Source organism: Mustela erminea, chromosome 8 (assembly GCF_009829155.1).
Source record: "Mustela erminea isolate mMusErm1 chromosome 8, mMusErm1.Pri, whole genome shotgun sequence".
Taxonomy (NCBI): domain Eukaryota; kingdom Metazoa; phylum Chordata; class Mammalia; order Carnivora; family Mustelidae; genus Mustela; species Mustela erminea.
This window is the reverse complement of record NC_045621.1, coordinates 3902239-3927285: the sequence shown is the minus strand read 5'-3', so window position 1 is coordinate 3927285 and position 25047 is coordinate 3902239. Positions and strand designations below refer to the sequence as shown.

At 45.8% G+C, this 25047-nt stretch overlaps 1 protein-coding gene across 3 annotated transcripts in view; it reads right to left on the bottom strand.

Moving 5' to 3' along the window:
- Window positions 1-25047, bottom strand: part of MYO1B (myosin IB) — a 177825-nt gene that overhangs the window by 118361 nt on the left and 34417 nt on the right. For all 3 annotated transcript variants that reach the window (XM_032354231.1, XM_032354232.1, XM_032354233.1), the window contains one exon: window positions 8014-8129. In XM_032354231.1, the coding sequence (XP_032210122.1) occupies window positions 8014-8129 (116 nt within the window). The remainder of the gene's footprint in view (window positions 1-8013; window positions 8130-25047) is intronic.

Below are 25047 nucleotides of genomic sequence, written 5' to 3'. Positions count from 1 at the left end.
TGGGGTAAAGGCAAAGGGAGAAGGAGAACCAGACTTCCCGCTGCTCAGGGAGCCCAAAGCAGGACTGGATCAAGAACCCTGGGTTCATGACCTGAGCCAAAAGCAGACGCTCAACTGACCAAGTTACCCAGGCGCCCCAGGAGAGAGCGACTCGTAAGCAGGCTCCACACTCAGCACGGAACCCAATGTGGGCCTTGATCTCACGACCCTGAGATCATGACCTGAGCCGAAATCCAGAGTCAGATGCTCAACCGCCTGAGCCACCCAGGCGCCCCACTATATCTCCCACTTCATCATGGAAGTTCTCTCCCTTCTGTAGTTAGTTACTGGTCTCTCCCCCACAGCAGGCTGTGGATCCTCAAGGACAAATTCAACTCTGTATCCACAGCACCTCACACATATTACAGATGCTTAAAAATGCAGACTGAATGAATGAACCATCACTTCCACACGGGGCTCTGGGATCCCTGAGACAGGCTATAGCTGGGAAGAAAGCTATCTTGGGCAATGTGGGCAGCAAATCCCCTCCTGAGGCTGGCACACCAGGGCCTGTTCCCTTTTGTATGGATTTCTGTCCCAAGACAGCCCCAGGACACACTCCTGCTTCTCCAGCCTCCTAAGTCTGGGGCCCTACAAGCTTTACTGAACTTGTGATTTCCATTCTCTCTGACTTGGCTAACTGCCCCAGACTGGATCAGGACTAGTATTTGCTTTTCCCCATTCAGACAGACTCCCACACACCCCCTTTCCCTAGCTACCCTGTCCTACTGCCAAACAAGTCCCAGCAACAGACCTCAGCCATGTTTCTTACTTCAAGAACAAAGGGGATGCCCCTGGCCACGGACCCTAAACACAGCCTCTCTAGATAGGGCTCCCCACATGGGTTCCAACTATCGTTCTCTTTGCTGGAGATGAAGTGTTAGACAAATCATCTTCAGGGCTGAGGCCTCGTTGCCACTCCTTTGGATGAAATGGGTCTGAATGTTGCAGAATTTCTCGGGGCCTGTCAAAGACCTGTAAAATCACGGCAGGAAGAAACCTATTTAGCTGAGAACCAAACTTCTCCCTTTAAGATGGTATCACTGAAATAACTATGTATTAGTTATTCATACTGTGGTATGAACGTGGGCTTGGCATTACAAACAGACTTTTCAAAATAAACTTCCAAGTATGAGATGTGCATTTTGTGAGAAGGGATGTAAGTGCTCACGGCAGGGGCAGGGGCGCCTGGCTGGCTCAGTTGGTTAAGTGTCTGCCTTCAGCTCTGGTTCTGATCCCAGGGTCTGGGATCAAGTCCCACGTTGGGCTCCCCCCATACTCAGCGGGGAGCCTGCTTCCCCCTTTCCCTCTGCTGCTCCCCCTGCTTGTGTTCTCTCTCTCTTTCTGTCAAATAAATAAATAAAATCTTTTAAAAAAAATTCTCAGGGATCTATAATTAGGATCTGAGACTTCTCAGACACACAGAAACACTTTTCATTAATGAATGTATTCTCATATCACAATGAGCTTCATGATAAAAACATTATGGTCGCAAAGAATCAACCTTCCAACTTTAGTTTAAAATGGTTCATAATCAGAGGGCACCTGGGTTGCTCAGTCACTTAAGCATCGTGATCCCACTGCCCTGGGATTGAACCCCACATGGGGATCCCTGCTCAGCGGGCTGCCTGCTTCTCCCTCTCCTGCTCCCCCTGCTTGTGCTCTTTCTCTGTGTCAAATAAATAAAATCTTCTAAAAAAAAAAAGTTCGTAATCTGAAAGATAAGTTGCTGAGGTGTCTTTCTGCCAAGAGTATAGACCCAGTAAAACAATAAAATGAGAATACAAACTTGAGAGTCAAAGGCAGTAAGTTCCATCCAAGGAGCTGAACACGCGCCGGGCCCACAAATGTTTCTTCTCACCGCAGCCCTAGGAAACCTTCAATTTAATGGCTGCCCTTCACTGCCACATCGCCACTGCCCAGCTACGATCAAACTCTCTCCTCCCCCTCCTCCTCTGGCAGTCCCTCCAAATCAAGAAGTTTTCCAGCCCGTGGTTGTCCAGAATCAAATATCTGCCAAGACTGAAAGCAAACACGGGGACTGCCGTCTGCTTATTTTGACCCTTAGGAGTCACGCAGAAAGATGAAAGGCAATTTCAACTCTTTTCAAGACGGTGTCATTCCAACAGAAAATGTTGGCTTAAGGAGTCTACACTGGGACTCATGGCATGTGGACTCTGTCCTGAGCAAGTCACTCGTCCAGGTCAGAGGCCTACAGAGATGCAAAACCTCACAGACCACAGCCTATCAGCTCCTGACTCAAACCGCAGGAGACAGCAGGCATCAATGGCGCTTTCTAAGATAACCATCGACCTTCATGTTGTTTTCACAAAAGCTTCCCTCCCTTTGTCCATCCTTTCCCCTCCTGACTGGTGGTTGGAACAATCTTGGTTTCTGTATACTTAAGTTAGGAGAAGACGTGTCTCCATCAAGAAGACAAGAATTTTATCTGCTTTGTTCACAACCGCACCCCAGGGCCTACCAGACAGCCTGGAACGCGGTGAGCCCTCCACAAATACGTGCTCAGTAAATGAGTAACTCTTCTAAAGCAGGAAGTAGAAAGCACGTTAGATGGGAAAGCCCGAAATCTGATTCTGCAAGTGAGTTTCCGAGAGGTGCAGAAGCCATCAGAGGCTCAGCTATTCCGAAAACGGAGGAGAGGAATAAGACAAAAGCCTCAGCAAGGTAACGCCCCGTCCCCTAACTTTCTCCCTTTCTCCTTAAAAGAACGCTTTCACACTCCACTATACAAACTACTTCTCTGAGAATTCAGGGTCTAACGGTCATAAGAGTTCTCAAAAAAAAAAAAAAAATGCAATTTTCCTCAAAGAATTCCAACTCTGCTGTAGAGAAAAATACAGATATCACAAAAGGGAGGACATCTGAATCGTCTGTCCTGGGCCTGGACCCCAAGCTCCAGACAGCCACCGCTCTAGCACATCTTGAGATACAGCTGGAAATATTCTTTGTAACGTTTACCTGGTTTACCTTCCAGGAGGATGACAACGGGAGTAACAAAGACGTAGAACACACAAGCCTTCCAGCAGTGCCACTCTCTGGACAATGGCATGTGGCCCTGCAGATCCATCTGGCTCAGAATTAGGAACCAAAAGGTCCCGCATGACAGAGGACTCATGTCTGGACCACTGACATGAGCACTGTCCAAATCCTCCCATTAATTACTTTCTCATTTTTAGGTGAGAATAGCCAAGTTTTTCAAAGGCACATTCCTCAGTTTTTAAAACTTGTTGCAGGGTTTTTCCTTTACTAACAGAGAAAGACTGTGTGCTTCACATAGTGCTCGTAATACCTGACGGAACACGGCGACCCATTACATCCCGAGCTAAGGACACATTTTAGCTGGCTCTTGGGCTGCGACCACCAAGAGGGGACGCTGGTCACAACACACTCTTCCTTCCGTGTCGCCGTGCTCCGTCGGCTAGACACTCTATCAGATGGTAAAGGTGCTCTAGATCACGAATAAACGGAACCTGAACATTCAGGATTTAAAGAGCACCAGAAAATGATATTAAGTATTAGCTTTCTTTTTTATAAGAAGGAGAAGAAATTCTCATTATACGCCATGAAATTTTTAATTAACACTGTAAATATCCTACTAAGAACGGTTTGAGTTCACTGAAATACCAGCAATGAGATAACACAGGTAAGATGAAATGAAAAATTATTTAAAACCTCTTTTGTTCCGTAGTCACCGAGCTCTTAAGAGAAAAGCAATGAAAAAGCCACAGACGTATGCAGGGGAAGGATCCTGACCCACAGAAGCTTCCATCTCATTAAAGAGGATGACACAGAAACACAGGGGGGAGGGTTCGGGTAACTCAGGCGGAAGTCACGTGTGCACTGAGCTTTCAGAACAGCCCTGAGGAGACTGGCAAGGTTTTAACCGTAGAGACTGGGTATGTAGTAGGAAGGGAAAGAAGACGACGTAAAAAGCTGAGCTCAAAAGGAGGTTCCATGAAGGCACTTGCTGGCGTGCGGGCCCGGAGAGGAGCGCCGGGGCTGACCTGCACGAGGCCTCAACACCAAGCCACGAAGCCCGGAGGTCACTCAACTAGGAAGGGAAGTAGCATGCTCTGCTTTTAGGAAGATCCACAGGATAATAATAAACTGTATCTAGAGCTGCAAGGTCAAAAAGCAGTCACCCAACAAAGGCCCGTGGATTTGGTAAGTAAAGTATCACACGGATTGGCCTAGTGCTATTCTGAGTGGAGGAAACCAAGGAGTTCGGTTATTTTCCTCATCTCCTCATCTCTTCCCTGTCATTCCTTCCTGTCTGTGAGGTTGGGTGATCTGGGGAAGCTCTCCATGAATACAGTTCTGGAGTCGTCCGAAGGTACTAACTCCTCACTAGGATACGTTAAAAAAAATTCGTAATGTGCAAAGAACCTCAGAATCACACTGGAGAGGCACTCTTCACACGATGAGACAGGCGGACGGTGTCACCTCAGCGCCTCACGGAGCCCTCCTTTCTCTGCGCATGAGCCCAGTGATACCCCACTCGAGGTGGGGTTCCGAACATAGAGGGGGGCGAGTTCAGAGAAGAAGGGAGCAGAAGAGGTACGACCGCAGAAAACACCCTCGAAAAGGAATTTACATACGAAATCACTGTTTATTTTCATTTTATTCATCTATACACGGACACTATCTCAAAGTCATGTATCTACATGAAATGTAAATATTTTTCAATGATCTGAAATTTAAAGAGAAAGATCATTTCTGGACAACTTCAAAAACACATGAGCTATAAAGGAAAGAACCTGGGTGTTTTTGAAGACTAACAGTCAACACCAGGTCAAATTAAATTCCAAATGTCATCTGGGGTAAATTAATTGGCAAAATTTTCAAAGTATACATGGTTTGAGCAGTTGTTTACATTTTTTATTCAAATTGGGATCAAGTTCTTGAAACAGTTATGGTTACAATACATCAAGAGCATAAATCACCTATCTTATTATACTGCAAAATTCCTATCTAAGAATGTCAGACTAGGTTTTAGTAGGAAACCCAGCTAGCACTGACCCCATTTCAGACACTATCAAAGTTGGACACTTACAAGGAATGACTCAGGAAAAATGCTTTAAAGGGAAGTGGAGGGGCGCCTGGGTGGCACAGCTGGTTAAGCATCGACTCTTGGTTTCAGCTTGGGTGGGGATCTCAGGGTCCTGAGACTGGGCGTCGTGCTCCCTGCTCAGCACCGAGTCTGCTTGAGATTCTCTCTCCCCCTCCTTCTCACCCTCCCACACGAGCTTTCTCTCTCTCTTGCTCTCTGAAATAAATAATCCTTAAATAAATAAAGGAAGTGGTAAACAGCCCACCATGGAGGAGAAACTGGTAAGAAAGGGCATGTTAGGATGCTCGAAATGTGTCCTGTACTTCTCATTATTACAATAACTACACTTAGCCCTGGTCAGCTGCTCTCCCTTCCTAGAGGGCTGTGGTCCATTCCAGACTAAGCACCTGACCTATACCGGGTAATTATATTATCTAAATAGCTACTAGGTATCTACCCCTCCCAAGAATCCTAGAAGTTAATCATTATTTTCCCACTGAACAGAGCAAACTGCTTAAGTTCTGAGTTGAAGTGTTTTTTTTTCAGTTTGCTCAAGATTACATAGCTTGTGAGTGGAAGTGCTGGGACTGGAACCCAAGTCCTACTCAACACACTCTCAGCACTTAACTTACCCTGAGGTGCTGATAATGTTACGGTGAGCCGGCACGGCAGCTGAGGCTGACGCAAATCAAAAAATCCCATAAAGCAGTGTTCAACTGCAACTGTGACAAGGGCAATGCCTCTGACCTTGGCCAGAGGAGGCGAGGGACCGCTCTTCCCTGGGGAGGTCTAAGGCAATCTGAGGACGAAGGAAGAACAGGAGTCGCCCTGGGGAAAAAGTAGGGAAGAACATTCCAGGCAGAAGGCACAGGATGTGCAAATAGGACCGGTGGGACGGCGGTGGGACGGCGGTGGGACGGCGTGTGGCGAGGCCGTGAAGGACGAAGCGAGATGGGAAGGACTGCCTGACTCCAATCTGGCGAGTTTAGATTCATTACGTAAACTTGGACCTTGCACGGCCACCCCAGGACGGTGTTTCAGAGACCATGGTGAAAAGTCTTGTTGCCTAACTCAATCTAATAAACATTTACTGAGTACAAGAAAAAAAAAAAGATTTTGTCTTTATTCTAAGCACACTGGGTATTTATCTTACAGCTGACTGTCGCTGAAGTAAGGGGGCAAAGGAGGATAGCATGCCAGACTCGGAAATCTTCCCGGGGTGGGGATAAAACGGCTATTACAGAGCATGAACTTCTGTGTTCTAGAATAGACATCTGTTCCGTATCTAAACATCCCCAAACTGGAGATCAAGGCTGCGACGGAAGAAAGACACGCCGGCTGGAGATAAAGTGAGGCACCACTAAGGTTACCTTGGAGGGCCTGGGATGCAGACAGAGACCCAGAGAAGGAGCCCCACCAAGAAAACGACAGAGCCCGTTTCTAGCTGAGGTGCGCAGCCGATGACTGTGTCCACAGCCCGTCTCCCCTCCCGTGAGCTGCGTGGCTTTGGGAAAATTTCCCCATTTGTAACCGTATTTACACCTCACGGAATTATTTTGGGAATAAAATGAGTTATCATGCATGTAAATACGCAATAAATACAAGCCATTATTACATTATGAAGATTCCTTGCAGGAATGATCATGATTTGCTACAAGCAGTGAAGGGGGGGCCAACGCCGGTGACCGCCTACCAGAGGCAGCGCGCTCTCAGACCCGCATGGACTCAAGGAGCACCCGGAAAGCTTGTGAGAAACAGGATTCCCGGCTTGTTAGAGGTAAGCCTAGGAGACCAGAGGTTGCATAAGCTCCTGAGGGACCCTACCACCCTGATCTAAGCATCTGACTTTGGGAAGCGTGGTTTCAAGGCCTTGAATTTAAGACAGAGATTCAGTCATCAAATAAAGGATTTCATTACAGTGACTTAACTACAACAGAGAGAATTTTATAAAACAAATTTCAAGAGTTTATTTTTCTCCAGGCAAAACGAAACAAGATGACTTGCAAAATCTACTCGTAGAAAAAAAACAGAACAATCAGAACCCACTCGGTCGGCAAAATAGACAGTATTTAGCTTTCAGCAACCGTGTTCAGGGAGTCCTTACATTTGTAGTTCCAAACAGGCCAAAAATGTCAGTATGTGCCATGCTATCAAGAGAAACATCTAAGACTAGGATATCCATATGCTTTAACTATTAGATTTTATTTTCTGTCAAAAATAACAGCTCGTCTTCAATCAGAGAGAGAAAATGCTGTTCTGCAAGACCACGACCAGAAGTCTGCGGGCTCTTCCGCTTCCATTCAGGGCTCTTCAACCCTGGTGCTATATAATTACTGTCGATTGTTATTTACAGGAATTCTTTACACTAACGAGTGACCTTCAGGAAAAAAATCAAACAAGCAACTGGCTTCCGGGAAGGTGAAACCATCGGCCTCATGCACACATTTGGTGAACGATGTCAGAGTCTGTGAAGATTACTAACTGAAGGTATTACTCACTCTTTTCACTCAAAACCATTACACAACCCAACACTCAGGATCCTTCTTGACCCACCCCACGAAAATGCTGCCTGGGCTCTTTAAAAGAATAAACAATGAGCATTCCTGTTTTATTTGCAAAAATAATTAGCAGCAGCTGCTACTTACATATAATTTGCAGCAGAACATATTTTACATACTGAACCCAAATATTTCAGAACTTAAAGAGCCTGACGCCAAATGAAGTATTCTGCCTTTTTTGAAATTTAAAATGAGGGCCTAACAATTAACTTTCACATTCCTCCATCTTATTTTTAAAAATGACGAAAACATTTTCCTGAGACTCAAAGGAAACAGCTGGACACATCTGTCCACTACATGTCTCTACAGTGAAAGAGAAACTCGATGCTTTAATCCCATACTTACATGTGAGGGCTCAGTTCATAAAAATTCCTGTTCCTGTAATCTTCTACTTTCTCTGGTGAATAAATGGGCAAGGACCGGTATGGGTTAACGGATATAACCACGCTTCCAATGTATGTCTGCAAAAGAGAGAACAAAAAATACCCTCATTATTACACAGGATGTGTTTTAACATCTTAAATCTCAGCGACTCATGGCTTCATCCTTTTAAAAAGAAAACTGGTTCTACTGCTTGACCATTCATATTTTTCAAGAACACTTAATATCTCCAAAGACAGACGGTCAATAGTGTTTATTCATTTTGCTGATAAATGGAAGGCACAGATTTCTATGTTGAAAATACCTTTCAAAGTAAATCTCCAGATTAATTTATGATCCTGGATAAGAGTTCTCCACAGTCCTGTCACACTTGCCAAAAATTTCGTCACCACCGCAGCTAATTTTGAGCAACAGCTATGCTTTCCCTTACTCCGGTTAGAACCGGTGTCTCCTTCTCTCATCTCTGCCCTGCTGTTTCAATCCGCTGTAACCCAGGGTCTCACGCCGTCTGAACCACATCCAGACCTATCAGCCAGACCCTCTACTTTGGGGCTGGCCTTACCCCAGCCTGTCAATCTCTCCAGTGGGCCCAGACAGCTTACGGCCCCACATGAGAGCCATAGTTATCCCTTGGGTGTTGGAACAACATAATCTCATATTCTATCTAACATATTATAACATCAGAATTTAAATGTATTTTCTAAAGGAGAATCCATTTAATGTCAAATTTAAATTCAATGTGGAATGCAAATGGACTTCTGGAGAGATCGATGCTGTATTTTCACAGACAGGAACCCTCTCACCCTACAAAGTGGAACGCTATTAATCTTCCCTTTCATTTTGATCTGGATTCCCGGCAGCAAGAGTAGTCTGGTTCAGCTCATTCTGTACAAAGACTAGCAGGCTGTGAGCAAAAGTCACGTAACTGGAACTCATTTTAGTGGCTTCGTTTTTCCTTTCAGTTTCAACATCATGGGTTGGGGGTAGTGTGGAGACATGAACAGTAATACCTAAGTGATAATTTTTTTTTTTTTAAAGAGAGAGGTGAAAGAAAAACAGAAGGGAAAGGAGTCAGTTGTAACTCCCCCACCCTTCCGGTGTCATGCACCAAACGGTGGCATTTTCAGAGCAACAGATTTTTCCCATATTGCCACCACTGGATTCGAGATTGTCAGATCCTTCTAGAAAACTGTACAGAATAGAAAACAGAGCAGTGTGAGTGTACTGACTTTTTTTTTTTTTTTACATGGGTCACAGTTATTTTAACTACAAAAGACTTTCTCTTCCAACCCAGAAAACTGAACAGGTCATCTCTCCACATACTTTTTCATCCTGTCAAGCATAGGCAAGGCCACTGTTGTGAAAGAAAACTCTGTTCCCACGCAATTTTCTACATTTATTTCTGACATTCATTTCTGACATTCTATCAGGAGGACCAATTAATCTGGCCTGACAAGATTCCAAGTTTCCGAACTTTCCACGTTTCCTAAAAGGTTTCTTCCCACTCCAGCCTACCTGGGCAAGTAAGTGGGAGATGCTGGAGACTGAGTAATGGGCATAATCGCTTCTAACGAATATACCAGAATTAGCTACACTGGTATATACGAAAATGTAATGACCAGTTATTCTTTTAATATCTGTTGATTAAAAGATCGGCCTTCTTCAATAGAAAAGCACAAGACTGCCCTTTTTTAGGTAATTTCTAGAGCATAATAACTGAGACAAATATTTGCTGTTGGCAGAGAAACCAATGGTCAAGTTGTTCTTTAAAACCAAACTTCCCGGTGGCTAAATTCTTGATAAAAATCTGCCTCCATAGCATTCTGACAGAGAACAACTTTGCTGCCTCAAACCCAAAATCAAAAGCCACACGACTGGGTTATAAGCTTCTCTTTGTTACTTGTGAATTTTATACATACTGAATTATGAATTCTCCCCGCCCTCCCACCCCGTTCTCTCCCTGTCACCTCAAAAAGGCCTGGCCCATTGAGGATGCCCCGTCAAGACTTGTAAACCGAATGACAGGCTTTAATGGGGCCGTTTGTCACTAAGAAAGTCACTCTCCCAGAACTCTTCTTCTGCTCAACTATAGTCGCAAGTACACTGTTTACGGTGCCCAATATGTTATGAAACCTTCATGCCACGTGTTGCCACCAAACAAATCCTTACTCTACCCTTTCCCTGCAGGTTCCCACTGTGAGACACTGTTTGCAAAGATGGCCAGAACAACCCTTCCACCCTTGCAGGCATAACCCTCTGAAATCTAACTTTGCCACTCTTTCTTATCAAGAGATAGTTTATTCCTCTGGCCTTCAACTTGGACTTGTCCATGTGACCTGACTAGCAAATGTCCAGCGGGACATTACAAGATAACACACAGCAGAGGCTTGAAAAGTACCTGCGCAGGATGAACTCCTATTTCATGGCTGTGACTGGAAGCCAGGACATGAATGGGCCTGAGCCCCACGCATGGCTGGGTGCCCTGAGCTGCAGAGCCTGGCACCCGGCTCGGAGGGAAGCCATACCAAGCCAGCCAGCCCCCGTCTGGCCACCAGATGCCTCAAGTCAGACGCATGATCCCGGCTGAGACCGGGAGGAGACAGAGCAAGCTCAAGTCCACCGAAATTGCTACCCCAGAGAACAGGGCACAAATAAATAGTTGTTGTTCTAGGCCACTAATTTGGGGAGCTGGTTTGTTACAGCAACAATTACCGGTACCCCAACACGGCTCAGGACGAAGCAGAAAAGCAGTCAAGCAGGACAAGCTTTTATCAACCTAAAACAAGGAAACAGGGCGAGAAACGGCACTCTCTCTCCTCGCTAGTTTGTGTCCATGTTCCAGACACGGAGCCTCTAATCTCGAATGCCTCACTCGGCCTGTCCTCTACCAGGACACCTGCCCTTGCTGCTTGTGGGTTTCTTCCTTGAAGGTTCTATGTGCATTCGTCAAAGATTTAAATGTTCCCACTCTGTGTCAACAGAGTAACTCCAATGTTGCGTCACAGTCCGACTTTCCGGAGACACAGAAGGGTTCCTCACCGCACCTGCCCGGCTGCGCACCCGGGGCTTAGGATTCCACGCTGGCCCTGGCAGCTCTGCACTCCACATGCGGGCACTGCGGTACCGGACTGCACCTCCTCTCCAGGGATCAGGACAACAGTACCAGCAGTTCATGTTCACGTCAATTAACATCTGGGCTTACAAATGAGAAGACATTATTTTTCTAACAAGCCACGGTATATTATTTAAAGTTGGTATCTGCTTATTGCACCGGGCTCTAAAAAGAACTCTGCACTAACTCATTCAGCAGCCGTTGGCATTAAGAGGTTGGAGACAGGACACAGGGTTTCTTAGAGTCCAGTAGTAAGTACTAAGGGCTGGGTGTGTCCAGTTTATTCTGAATATGTCACGGAGAAAAAAAGGAGGAAAAAAAGCAAAGCTTATAGATCTTTACAAAAGGGAGCAACAAACATCATCCCCTGTACCCCACCCCCCGCCCCGAGTTCCACTCACTCACTTGACTGGTAGCGTGTGTGTCACCTGCGTCCAGATCGGACAGACAGTGCCTGCACCAACTGGGCCCACAGAAGGCCTCCCGCGGCTCAGTTCATCTCTCAGCAGACCACTCCGATGGCTGCGCTCATGTCTCAATTTCGTCCCTGCAGCCCCAAAGAACCCAGAGAAACTCCGACCGGAATCCGGATTCTCCCATTAAGCAGATTACACTGCAAGGGACTTCTTCGCCATAACGGCCCAGACTATCTCCCAATTAGGTTCTATCTACCTTCTCTAACAGAGACAAGCCTGGTTCTCATTTCCCTAGCATGTATGTACGTATTTGCTCAATCAACCTCCTAACCTCCTCCTAACTACTCTCCTAACCGTCTCTGCCACTTCCCGGCTCACCACGTCCACGTTCCCAGCCCTTGGCGCCCGCAAGGACTCAGGCACACACACACTACCACCAGGACACGGGAAAGCCCCCTTTAGTCCTGCTGCCCTGTGGGACTAGCCTCTGCCGCCCAGGAAGGAAAAAGGAGGTGAAGGGGGGAGGGGAGAGGGGAGAGGAGCGGTGGGGAAGAGGGGTGGGGAGGAAGAAGGAAGCTGGGGGGGGGAGGGAGCAAGGAGGAAAGAAAAGGGGAGCGAGAGAGAAAAAGCTCTAACTTTTTATAAATGGCACATTCGATTACCAACTTTATCTTTCATTTCTCAAGGGCAGACATTAGATCAAGAATGCACAAACACTCCTAAGTCCAAACAATCTCCGTCTTCATATTTCAGATATCTGCAGCATTCCAGAACACATGCCTTGTGAATAACCAAAGAATACTCAAGAGTATTCCTATGGGGCGCCTGGGTGGCTCAGTGGGTTAAAGCCTCTGCCTTCAGCTCAGGTTGTGATCTCAGGGTCCTGGGATTGAGTCCCTGCATCGGGCTGTCTGCTCAGCAGGGAGCCTGCTTCCCTTCTTCTCTCTCTGCCTGCCTCTCTGTCTACTTGTGATCTCTGTCAGTCAAATAAATAAATAAAATCTTAAGAAAAAAAAAAGTATTCCTATTGTGATCACAGAGAAAACTATTCAGGACCCACAGAACCTTCCTGGAGGACTTGCACCCAGCAATTCAGAACGCAGAAGAAAGGCCCCCGATATATGTAACCCAAAGATCAGGCATTTGCATCTTTTAAGGTCTCCCCAGTTGTGGCTCAATCAGTTAAGACTCTGTCTTTGGCTGGGGTCATGATGCCGGGGTCCTGGGGCTAACCCCCTGTGGGCCTCCCCACTCAGTGGGGTGCCTACTTCTCCCTTTCCCTCTGCCCTTCACCACCCCCCTCAACATCCCACACTGTCTCCTGCTTTCTCTTGCTATCTCTCTCTCAAATAAATAAATAAAATCTTTTAGAACAATTTTTTAAGTCTCCCCAGAAAAACTCACGTGTAACCACAGGTGAAAGCCACAGCGTGTGGTCTTCCCCTTCAGGACCCACAGAACCGTGTTTTAATCATGGTGGCAGCAACCGTGACAGTGTCTCTCCAGACCCACCCTTCTATCTTACTTTCTTCTCTAAATATTCCAAAGTAACCAATTCTGTAAACATTTCTAAAAGGAGAGAAAATCCTTCTGGCCTCACTTACTTTCATCTTAGCCACATTTCTAATAAACTCAGCACACTACAGAGGAAGAGCAGCAGCATCTCTAAATCGGGGCCACTCTGTAGCCGTATGTCTCAGACGGTCAACTGTGACTCACCGAAAGAAATAAATTTTCATCAAGATGAAGTGTGTGTGTGCTCGAGTGTATATTACATACACGTACACACATATGTATGAAACCCTGAATACTCTTACCATCTGAGACACACTGATAGTATTTGTTCAAGTCTAGTCATTACAGTTTTTTTAAAAAAAACTGCTGGTCCTAACCCACCAAGTGGTTTTTTATCACCCATTAACAGGTTGAAACTTACAGTTTAACAAATACTGCTACAGAGCAGTTCTTAACCTTTTTCAAGCTGTCAATCCCTCTGAAATGCCAATGAAAGCTATGGGACTTCCAACTTCTCCCCAGAAAAAAACATAAATGTGATAGATTTATAACAGTTTGCATACAGTTCATAAACTGAGTTGAGAACTCCTATCCTTCTAGATCTTGGATAGAAGATTGCAAATACCTTTTCCTGTTCCAGGGGTTATCTCTTAGTTTTGATGACCGGAGCTACCCTATGACCCAGAAATTGCACTACTGGGTATTTACCCCAAAGATACAGATGGAGTGAAAAGAAGGGCCATCTGTGCCCCAATGTTCATAGCAGCAATGGCCACGGTCACCAAACTGTGGAAAGAACCAAGATGCCCTTCAAGGAACGAAGGATAAAGAAGATATGGTCCACATATACAATGGAGTATGATGCCTCCATCAGAAAGGACGAATACCCAGCTTTTGTATCAATATGGACGGGACTGGAGGAGATTATGCTGAGTGAAATAAGTCAAGCAGAGAGAGTCAATCATCATATGGTTTCACTGACTTGTGGAGCTTAAGGAATAGCACGGAGGGCATTAGGAGAAGGAAGAGAAAAACGAAGGGGGGTGGGAAATCAGAGGGGGAGATGAACCATGGGGGATTGTGGACTGAGAAACAAACTAAGGTTTCAGAGGGAAGGGGGTGGGCAGATGAGTAAGGCCTAGGACGGGTATTAAGCGCACGTGTTGCATGGAGCACTGGGTGTTATACGCAAACAATGAATCACGGAACGTTACATCGAAAACTAACGGTGTACTGTAAAGTGACTGACATGACATAACATAACATAATAAATATATAAATAAATAAATGACAAATAAATTTTTAAAAAAAGAACTCCTACCCTAAGGGAAGAAACAATGGTCATTAATGGAAAAAGGAAAAGAGACAGAGGGGAAGAGAAGCAAAGCCTGAAATTTTAAAAAGGAATAAGAGATCAAAATAATTCTGAAAGCATCAAAACGAAGAGCTGTTTAGAGTAAGAGCCAACAGCCCGGCTCAGCTGGCCGGAGTGCTTTATCACCCAGCACCGGGCCAACACAGCACGGCCATCAAAGGACAGCATGAGAGACAGTGTTCTGGTCTGGATAACAAGGATACACACAATACATTTTGGAATGGTATCTAACCAAAAGAAACCAAAGAAAGTTTCAAGTTAAATAGTGAAGCACAGTTTGGATATTCTTCAAGTCTCAATTACGTGGCACTGTACGCACGTTCGACCACAATGCTAAATGAACCAAACATCAGCGTACGTACAAAGAAAAGTCGGAAGAGTTTCACAGCTTTCACATCACAGTTCTTCCCTGGGCAACATTAAGATCTTTAGAAGCCCTAAATTCTGAAAGTTTACATGTCAACTCCCCATATGAAATTGAAAATAAAATTATAATTAAACCATGAAATACACATATGAAAACCTCACAATGACTTGTTTTCACCACCCTGACTTCTTTGATGCTGCTTTCAATATTGATTTCTTTCAAACTATGTTTTTAAAGTCCCTGCTTTGCTGAGGCTCTAACCAGGCATCCCCATCTGCCTATCTACCAGCTTCTCTACCAACTTCAGAATGAATTTTAGTTATCTGTGTTCCAGTCTCCACAGTTCCTGAGCAACTCATCCCCAGACCTATTAAAGTGCTCGCACAGGGGCGCCTATGTGGCTCAGTGGGTTAAAAGCATCTGCCTTCAGCTCAGGTCGTAATCTCAGGGTGCTGGAACCAAGCCTCACATCAGGCTCCCTGCTCAGGGGAGGGGGTTGGGAAGAGTCTGCTTCTCTCTCCCCCTCCTCCCCCATCCATGCTTGCTCTGCTCTCTCAAATAAATAAAATCTAAAATAATAATAATAATAAAAAAAAAGGTGCTGGCATAAAACATGCACTTAAACACCTTTTTACTAAACTCTCCCTCAGTCACCCCGAGACTCTCCATCTTACTGCCCATAACAACAGAATACAAAGAAGTTAAGTGGTCTGACACATTTTCTACCACAAGTGCAGCTAGGACAAGGAGCCAAGAGTCCACTCTCTTTTCCTCAGAGCACACCATCCATGCTATTTGTTAGGCCTGTGCAGCTTGGGGAAGAGGGGCCAAGCAAAATGCCAAATTGTAGAAACCCGGGTTGTCCAACGACTTCCAAGAGCATCTTCACCTTTGTATGATAGAGAGCCTCTCTTGGGTAGAAGCCTCCTATCTGAGGACCTGAGGAACGCTGAAACCCTCGTGCCACCAGGGTTAAATGAAAAAGGACAAGGGAGAGGAAAGTATATAGTTACAGGGAAAATTTCTTATCTCAACAGAAAAGATTTTTTTTTTTTTAACGTTTATCCCAGCACACAAAATTTGTGCCTCCATCATGAAGACATGCAAGACACTGTATAAAAATCACCCTTGCACATCAGAGAAATAAACCAGGAGAGTGGCAAGGCAACAGGCAACATTTCATGAATTATCTTACTTAGTGCTAACAATTTAGCCTAAAATGGTCCCCAAAAAGTATTAAAGAATGCATAAGATTCCTCCAAAACCCAGGATCCAAGCCACTGTCAACGGCATGGCGATAACACTTCAAATCCAGCATGGGTCAGGAGCCAGGTAAAAATGCCCCTTCCCACAGAACTCAGACTACAACCTCTGAAGAAGTGAGCAAGGCAGTCACTAAGGGCCTTCTTTATGCGCAACATCGGGTGAGGCATAGTGGGAACTCAAAGACGCGCCTGTGGTCTGTGCTCCTGAGTGGCTTATATTAGAGCTTAGGGGGTGAGACTGACAAGGTAAGACTTCTGTATCATCAAACATAAAACTTAAAGAGTTGTCGAGCCACAAAAGGGGATGAAATAAAATTTCAGCGATTCCTGGCTAGATAAGTCATTTGTCTTCTTATTGCCTAGCTGAGTGCTTTAGGTCTACGTGAGGGAACAGTCCCTGTGAACTGCAGAGGTCCAGAAACGATCCAGAAAGTCGAAAGATGTGAACAGGTCTAAAAGGATGGGCATGACCAACATAAACTAATGTTCCCCCAAAGAGTGGCGTAAGAGAACTCAGGTTTTAGGTAATGACTGAACTCCTCTTTTCAAAAAAATTTCACAAAGACAGTTGTAGTCTCCAAAAAAATTTTTTTAGTAATATGAATTGCCAGAGACTCAAAATGGTTATCTGTACGCCCAGGTCCAGCACAGCACTGACCCCGCGGCAAAAGGCGGAGGCAGCCCAAGTCCACGGGTGGAAAAGTGGATAAACAGCAAGAGGCAGAGAGAGACACTGGCATATGTCAGTCTTGGAAAGGAGGCAAGGAGACAAGGAGGACATTCTGGCAGATGCTCCAACACGGATTAAAACAGAGAGAGAGGGCGCCTGGGTGGCTCAGTGGGTTAAGCCGCTGCCTTCGGCTCAGGTCATGATCTCAGAGTCCTGGGATCGAGTCCCGCATCGGGCTCTCTGCTCAGCAGGGAGCCTGCTTCCTTCTCTCTCTCTCTGCCTGCCTCTCCATCTACTTGTGATTTCTCTGTCAAATAAATAAATAAAATCTTTAAAAAAAAAAAAAAAAAAACAGAGAGAGAGGCACAAAGGCCTACCCACCCAGATTTCAAAGACAGGAGTGAGACGGCCTGCCTAGAGCACAGACCTCCAGGGAGTAACAGCCCAGGAAACGGGACTGGGCTCCAACGGCAGAGAGCCTCAAATGTCAGGGTGAGGAGATGAGTCCATCGAGTCTGAGAGTAGTTGTGAAGTCAGAGTCCGCGTGCGCGCTCTCTCTTTCTCTTCTCTCTCTCAAATAAATAAATCTTTAAAAAACGGGGTGCCTGGTGGCTCAGTCAGTTAAGCATCTGACTCTTGATTTTGCCTCAGATCCTGATCTCAGGCTCATGAGATCGAGCCCTGCATTAGGCTCCACGCTCAGTGAGGATTCTGCTTGGGACTCTCTCCTCTGCCCAACCCCCCACCCCAGCTCACAAGCATGCACTCATGCTCTCTCTCGCTCTCTCAAATAAATAAATAAACAAATCTTAAAAAAAAAAAAAAATAGAGTGAGTGCGTGGAGTGAGGGGGTTAGACGCTGAAACAGACCGACTTATTCTTGAGCTCTTCACACAGACTCTACGTCATATAGAACTTAATGCTTCAAATGCATTTGAAATGCTATGTGAACCTTGGTTCCAAGTTACCAGGCGGTTTTTCAGTTTTGTGTGAACCTGGGTAATATATCTAACTCCTCCGAGCCTGTTTCCTCACCTGAACAAGAGGGAGGACACTGGTTCCTCCTTTGTCTAATTTGAGAGTTAATCGGGACTCTGTGTTCAACCAGGAAACAGAGCACCCGACGCACAGCCAGTGTCCCATAAATCCCACCTATCGTGATCACAGAAACTCCCAGTTTGACTCTGCTGGAACCTGCTGGCCACCGTGACTAGCCAAGTGAGGCTTCAAAAGCCTACAACATCACTAATATCTCAGCGAAATTCATAAAGGGTCCTATAATGCTGAAGTCTTACAAAATGGTCTTTGTATACAGGGACTTGAAGAGTTACCAGATGAGCACATGAGGTCCGTCTCAATGAAACTAATATTAAAACCCTAGGAACCCAAGAAAATGATTATACAAGACAAGCTGGTCCAATCTTCAGAGATGACAACACACTATTCACTTCATGAGGAGGAAATGGCCCTTCTTGGGTCTCTCCGACCCTGGGAATCTGATCACAAGACACCAAGACATTATGTGCCACAGTGTTTTCAATTACCCATTTGTAAGATTTCCCAGATTCCCTCGAAAAGGACTTTTGTCTTGTTTGTTTTTCTTAAAAACAGTTCGGTCTAGCAAACACTCTAGACACAGTTCAAAATTGTGAAAAACTGCCTGAGTGAAAAAATTACAAGTGTGAGGTCCATAACCAGAGTAGCCTACAGTCTGGGTCTTCTACCCAACACAGTGGCATTCGTGTGTGCGCCTCACACACACAGCTCTAGGAACATACCTGTGATACTTACATAAAATATATATATAACTCATACTAATAATAGCCTATTTTCACAGGAGGAGGAACCGAAGGCATTCAAAGGTTTTAAAAACATTCCCAAGGTTGGGGACTGGGTTGCTCAGTGGGCTAAGTGTCTGCCTTTGGCTCAGATCATGATCTCAGGATCCTGGAATCCAATCCCACATCACCGGGCTGCCTGCTCAGCAGGGAACCTGCTTCTCCCTTTCCCTCTGGCTCTCTCTTTTTCAAATGAATAAATAAAATCTTAAACAGAAAAAAAAGACTTGCCCAAGGTCTCACCATTAGTGATAGTTTCATGCCAAAGCCTGTGACAGTAGAACAGAGATTCCTTCAACTGCTCAGCACAGAGATGCGTCAAGTTGCATCAAGCACCGAGTTCTGCTGCACTAAGAAACACCCCAGGAGTCCCTGAGCAACCCGTCAGCAAGCTACAAGCAAAGCTGGGACCCCAGCGTGAGTCTGGGTGGAAGGTGGCATCAGGCCAAGGCAACACAAGACGGTGAAGGCTTCCTGTCTGGTTCCACTATCCTCGTGCTCATCCCCTGCTCATGCTTCGGCTTCTTCTGGGCCTGCTACCAACTGCTGTCTCCCTTTCTACCCCACAGCTGGTCTACTTCAAAGATGCTTATTCACAGTTTCTGCTCACAACGGGACCATCACGGCCTCACTACACCAACACTGCCAGCATCTGCTTTCACTGATGTTTTACTTTTTCTGTAATTCTCAATCCTAAACTTAAGGAAAGAAATAAGTCCTGCTCCTCTTTTTATCTCTGCTGTGCCATAAGTCAGTGCTCTTAGATCCGGAGCCCATACGTAGGCCAGAGGCCACCCAAACCATGGCTGCCAAGGGAGGCCAGCAAGCTGGTCAGGCATGGTCGCTGTTAGCCCAAGGCTTGACGAAACTACCATCATATTATAATCCTCTGTTCCTGTGCTGCCAGTCATTTCAGACTACGAATTAGAGAACTATATATGAGTTCTATGCCACGCCGAAGTACTGGCTAAAAATACCATCTCAGGCAGCCTTTATTTTAGAGCAGAGTAAAACAATACTATAATATCACTGTTGAGATAAACTCTATTATGAGACAAGTATTTTCCAAATATGTATCGTTCTCCAGACCTAATAAAAGCCTCTCAGCTAAGGTACAGAGTGGTCCTGTGCTACAGGTATATGACAAGCTGAAAACGGTATTTGCAACACAACAACAATGAAAACTGTTCAATGAATACCAAGATGAGGGCAGGGAAAAGAGGGAGGAAGAGCATGGGAGACAGGGAGGTTAAGAGAAAGACTATAATTACAAGGAAATCTCAGTGCCTGAAACCTTCAAGAAAAGTCCTCTGGGTTTCCAAGGTTTACAGATGGTCATGGCTCCTGCCAGGCCCTCCACACCTGCTGTGTTCCAGGCACCAGGCTGAGGCCCCATAATCCCTACCGTGACTCAACAAGATGAGCACCGTGATCCCTGCTGAGGGGAGGAGAACTCACACCGCCCACAGTGGTTGTGAGCGGCCAAGGGTCAACCTTAGGTCTATGCGCCAAAGGCCTGTACCTTTTCCAACATGCCACATTCTATGGCAGCCTCCAGCCCTCCAAAACAGTCTGAGAAACGCTTTAGAAATTAGGATGGCCATTAATATAGATCTGTGGTATAGATGTCACACCAGAATTAGGTGGCTCGCGGGAAGGGGGGGCAAGCTGAGTTGGTCATGTGACTTGGCCACATGCCCCTTGTGCTGGTCTGCTCCCTCTCCTCTATTTTATGCTCATAAAGATGAAGGACCTCAAGCAGCTGTCAATCTCCTGCCATCCAGTGACCATGATGAAAACAACCTCCTCCCAAGGCCTCTCCCCCCACCTCGCAGAGGGGCAAGCATCATCCCAACAGCTGCTATCACTTTGCTTGGACCAGCAAGTACCTGCGCCTTTAGAACTGAACACACTCCCCGTCAACCTAGTTCACGTCACTGTGCTGCTGAATGCTAACTCAGCATGTGGCAGGAATGCTGTCACCTCAGCTATGTGTCTGGATTGTTGAGACTACCCTGTTCCAAATCTACACATTCTTCAATTGCACACTCGATCACTTCGGATAGCACACTGCAGACTGCGGATACTAGGACATCAGTGGAATTACTAAACGTCCGCAGCAATCATGTACTCAACAGGACTAATAATGTTCAAAGCATGAACTCTGGACCCAGACGTCTTGAATGTGAATCCCAGCTTGACCACCTACTTGCCGTGTGACCTTGGACGAGTGACAAGCTTTCTGAGCCTTAGTTTCCTTCTAGTAAAATCTAGTAAAATCCCACTGTCCTGGGATTGAGCCCCACACTGGGCTCCCAGCTCAGTGGGGAGTCTGCTTCCCTCTCTCCCTCTCCCTCTGTGTGTATGTCCTGTCTCACTCTCACTTTCTCAAATAAATAAAATCTTAAACAAACAACAACAACAAAAAAGAATAGCACACAATACCAGTAAGACTTAATAAATGTGAGTCATTACCATTTACAATTTTAGCAATAATAAACCAGTCTCCTGAGGGTTAAGGCACTTGTCCTAGGTCTCACAGACAGTAAGTGGCAGAGTCACGACTGGTGCTTGTACCCACCACACTGCCATCAAAACATACCACCACTGGGGCGCCTGGGTGGCTCAGTGGGTTAAAGCCGCTGCCTTTGGCTCAGGTCATGATCTCAGGGTCCTGGGATCGAGCCCCACATCGGGCTCTCTGCTCAGCGGGGAGCCTGCTTCCTTCCTCTCTCTCTGCCTGCCTCTCTGTCTACTTGTGATCTCTGTCTGTCAAATAAATAAATAAAATCTTTAAAAAAAAAAAAAAAAACAAAAACAACAAAAGAAATACCACCACTGCAGGTCCAAGGTCAGGCCTTCATTTCCTTCAGATCAAACCTCAAATATGGTTTTGACTGAACATTTAAATTAATATATTAAAAATGTTACACAGTTATACAAACATTTTAAGTACTGCAGAGCGCCTGCATAATGAAACCACTTTGTGCCCGCTTTGCAAGCTCTGAGAGGAAGAAATTTTCCAATCACCAAAGGCTTTAAGATAGCTGAGGCAGGTTGACACTGGAGAGCTGTCACCAAGAATCATTGTTTGGAAAAATATGACAAAACTGTCCAAGAGATATTGTGCTCAGAAATTAGACACAACATTTCTCTTCAGCCCCGTGGTCCCTCTTCTTTACCAGCGTCATCCAGCCTTCCGACAGAGCCTTCATCTCTGTTACAGACAATCTGAGAAACACACGCAATGTGAGCGTCCCGTCTCCTGCAGGTCCCTTTTCAGGGAGCCCGGGACAGTCCGCTCCTGGTGAACCACCCGTCCCCTATCATGTCGAGCCACCTCATGGACCAGGTCAGAGAATCCCTCCTCCTTTCCCTCTTGGTCCAGGTGGGATGGAGGGTGACAGTAAAAATGGATTTGTTTTTCACTCAAACATTTATGGGTCTGGGTTCTCTGGGTCAAGAGCCATCTTCTTCCTACTTGCAACTGTAGGAAAAAAATTGATTTGTTCATGAAGCTAAGAGAATCTGGAAAGCAACCCACCACTCTCTTAACTACGATTACTTCTAGAAATGAGACTGGGTAACCGGGCGGAGAAAAACCCCATTTCTATGTTATGCGTGCCTGTACCATCTGAATTATTGTTTCCAAAAGCGTAATTCCAAGAATTGCAAGAAAAGGATATTTTTAAAGCAAATTTTAAAAAGGAGAAAAGATCGGAGAACATCCCAGGAGCAGGAACGACATTAAACTGGACGCCGGCACACTAGCCCCACTCTCGGCCAACGTCCCCGTGAGCCTGGAAGAGGACCCAGCCTCCCGTGAGACCTGAACAACACAGCCCAAAGAGGGCCCAGGTCAGCCCCGCCCCCAACACCTGACCCACAGAAAAGATGAGATAAAAATCGTATGTTCCTCCAAATTGCAAAGTTTGGGGGAAATTTGTCATGCAGAAACAGAGAACTAAGAAGTCATTAATGCCAAATTCCCATGAATTTTCCCCTACCCCTAAGCTGTGTAAGTGGAAAGTGTTTTTGAAACTTCAAGTAAGTATATAAATGTTGGCGGGTATTATTGTTCCTGTACTTTGCGCTACTTTAAACTGAGCCGATAGTGCACTCACAGTGGCTTCAACGCCACTACGAAAGTAACTTTGATTTCCTCCTTGGGGGACCCTAAGTCCAGCACTAACTTCGAAAAATTCAGACAATCTTTACTAGACTTTCAAAGTAGTCACTTTTACATCTACAATTAGTTCGACTTCAGATCCTAAAACTGGACTAATTCAGTCCTCCCTATCCGGATGATCCCCAACCAAACAATTCAGATGGAAAACAAACTAAACTGCCTTGCCAGCACCAAAAATACTTCTTGTCAGAGAACAGACACCTTGGTGCTTGGGTTTCCAAATTTGCCCTGGGCCTTGTTCTCACCTAAATTGCAGCTTTCCTGTTCCTGAACAGAACCACAGTCCTGACCAGCCACCCTAAAAACAGAACCGTGTCTGGGTGGGTCTCCTCCACCACAAGTCCACATGAAATCCTGCCACCTTAAGTCCGGCCTGGGCGGGGGTATGGTGGGGGAGGCAGGAAGGACGGACAAAGGCAGAAAGAGTACAGAGGAGTGACGCTCAGTCCTGCCACAGCCAGCATTTCCCAACACTGACCCCACACAGACTGCAAGACCGAAAGGCACGTCCTGCAACTTGTCCCAGCCGGAACCGAACTCTGCCCAGAGGGAGGTGTAAAAGCAAACAGAGTCTCTGACCCTGCCTGTTACCCCATTGGGCCAACGTTCCCTCGCTCTACTCTCACCCGATCCTCTCCGTGTCCAGCTGAAGAGCTCTTACTGCAAAGATCACACCAATGTCTGCAACTGTCCCAGATTCCGGAACCCTGCCTGGCCACAAACAGGATGGTGAACCAACGCGGGGCTTCAGCGCATGAACCCACCTCAAGACAAAGCCTAGATGTTGCTGAACCTGCCCTCGAGTATCTTCCATAAAAGTATCTGATCCCATCTGTACGGGGATCCCGATTCCAGCACTAACTTGGAAAAATGAAGACAATTTTTATGAGACTTTCAAAGCAGTCACTCACAGTTACAATTGGTTTAACTTAAGATCATGAAATTGGACTAATTCAGCCCTCTACATCTGGATGACCCCCGATCTGACAATTCAGATAAAAAGCAAACTAAATGTACTTGTCAGTACCAGAAATATGTATTACTCAAAGGGCTGCAAGGCGCATAATGGACAAAACCCATATGCATTACAGGACGGAATTAAGTTGAATTACTTTGGAAACAAATATTTCAACAAAACTTCTCTGACATGGATGGACTTCACCTATGTTCCCCGCGTCCCTGGGGCACCTATTTACTCTTCTCTGCCATTAGAAATTCTTTGGGAGAAAGTCTGCAAAGCATGCCTTCCGGCATACCTGAAGCCCAGAACTCAAATGATTTATGCTTCCCATGGGGCATATCCTTTTGGTACCAACATCCACAAAGGCACTCACCACAAACTCCCCATCAAACATGGGACGGGTTTACAGCAATGACCTCATCCGCACTGACTCCTCTTTCTTCCCTTCCGCTTCTTTGAACAGGGTCATCAATACATCTGGTTGGGTATTCACCTACTGACACACAGCGCATCTACTCTGGAAAGAGCTGACCCTACACCAGTCTTAGGGGTGGACGTCATTTTCTGAAGCCACCCAGTTCATCCTGGTCACCAGACCAGTCAGTGGTTCAGGGGTATGTGCGTAAACCAACGGTCCACCCAGGGCTTCTTCTGATTTATGACAGGATCACAAGGGATTCTACTGCCAGAGTCAGTGCGCTGGAGATCCAGAAAATCACTAATAGTTATGAATGATCTAGAAAGTTGCAAACTTCTATCTAGAAGCCAACTAGTCCCTTGTGAGAGCTCTGTGACGGCAGGGACTATTTCTTATCCCCAGATATTGGGGGTGTGGGGGCGAGTGGAGAGACGGCAGGATGGAAGAAGAAGGTCCCCTGATCTTGAGCTGAAGGTCCCCTGGTCACGAAGGAGCCTGTTGAGTCTATACAGATACCCAGAGCCCCAAAGTCTGAGTCAAGGTCCTTCCATTCACTGGCCCCGGTACCAACCATGGCTTCTGAACACAAGAATAATCATTTTTGTTCATACGGTGGACCGTGGTGGACCCATTTCTACAGTATAAAACTATGAGACTACAAAAGAGATTTAAAAAAAAAAAAAAACACAAAAAAAACCCTGTACTTTCATCGTCCAGGAAACAATTTAAAAACAAGGTGAAGTACAAGACAGTAAAACACCATATGTCATATTAACTTGGCCTCTGGCATCAGGCTAACATCCTGCAGCAACCTATGAACAAAAGCAAAGCAGGAACAGTACCAAAATAAGAGCCAGATTTCTCAAGGGGGA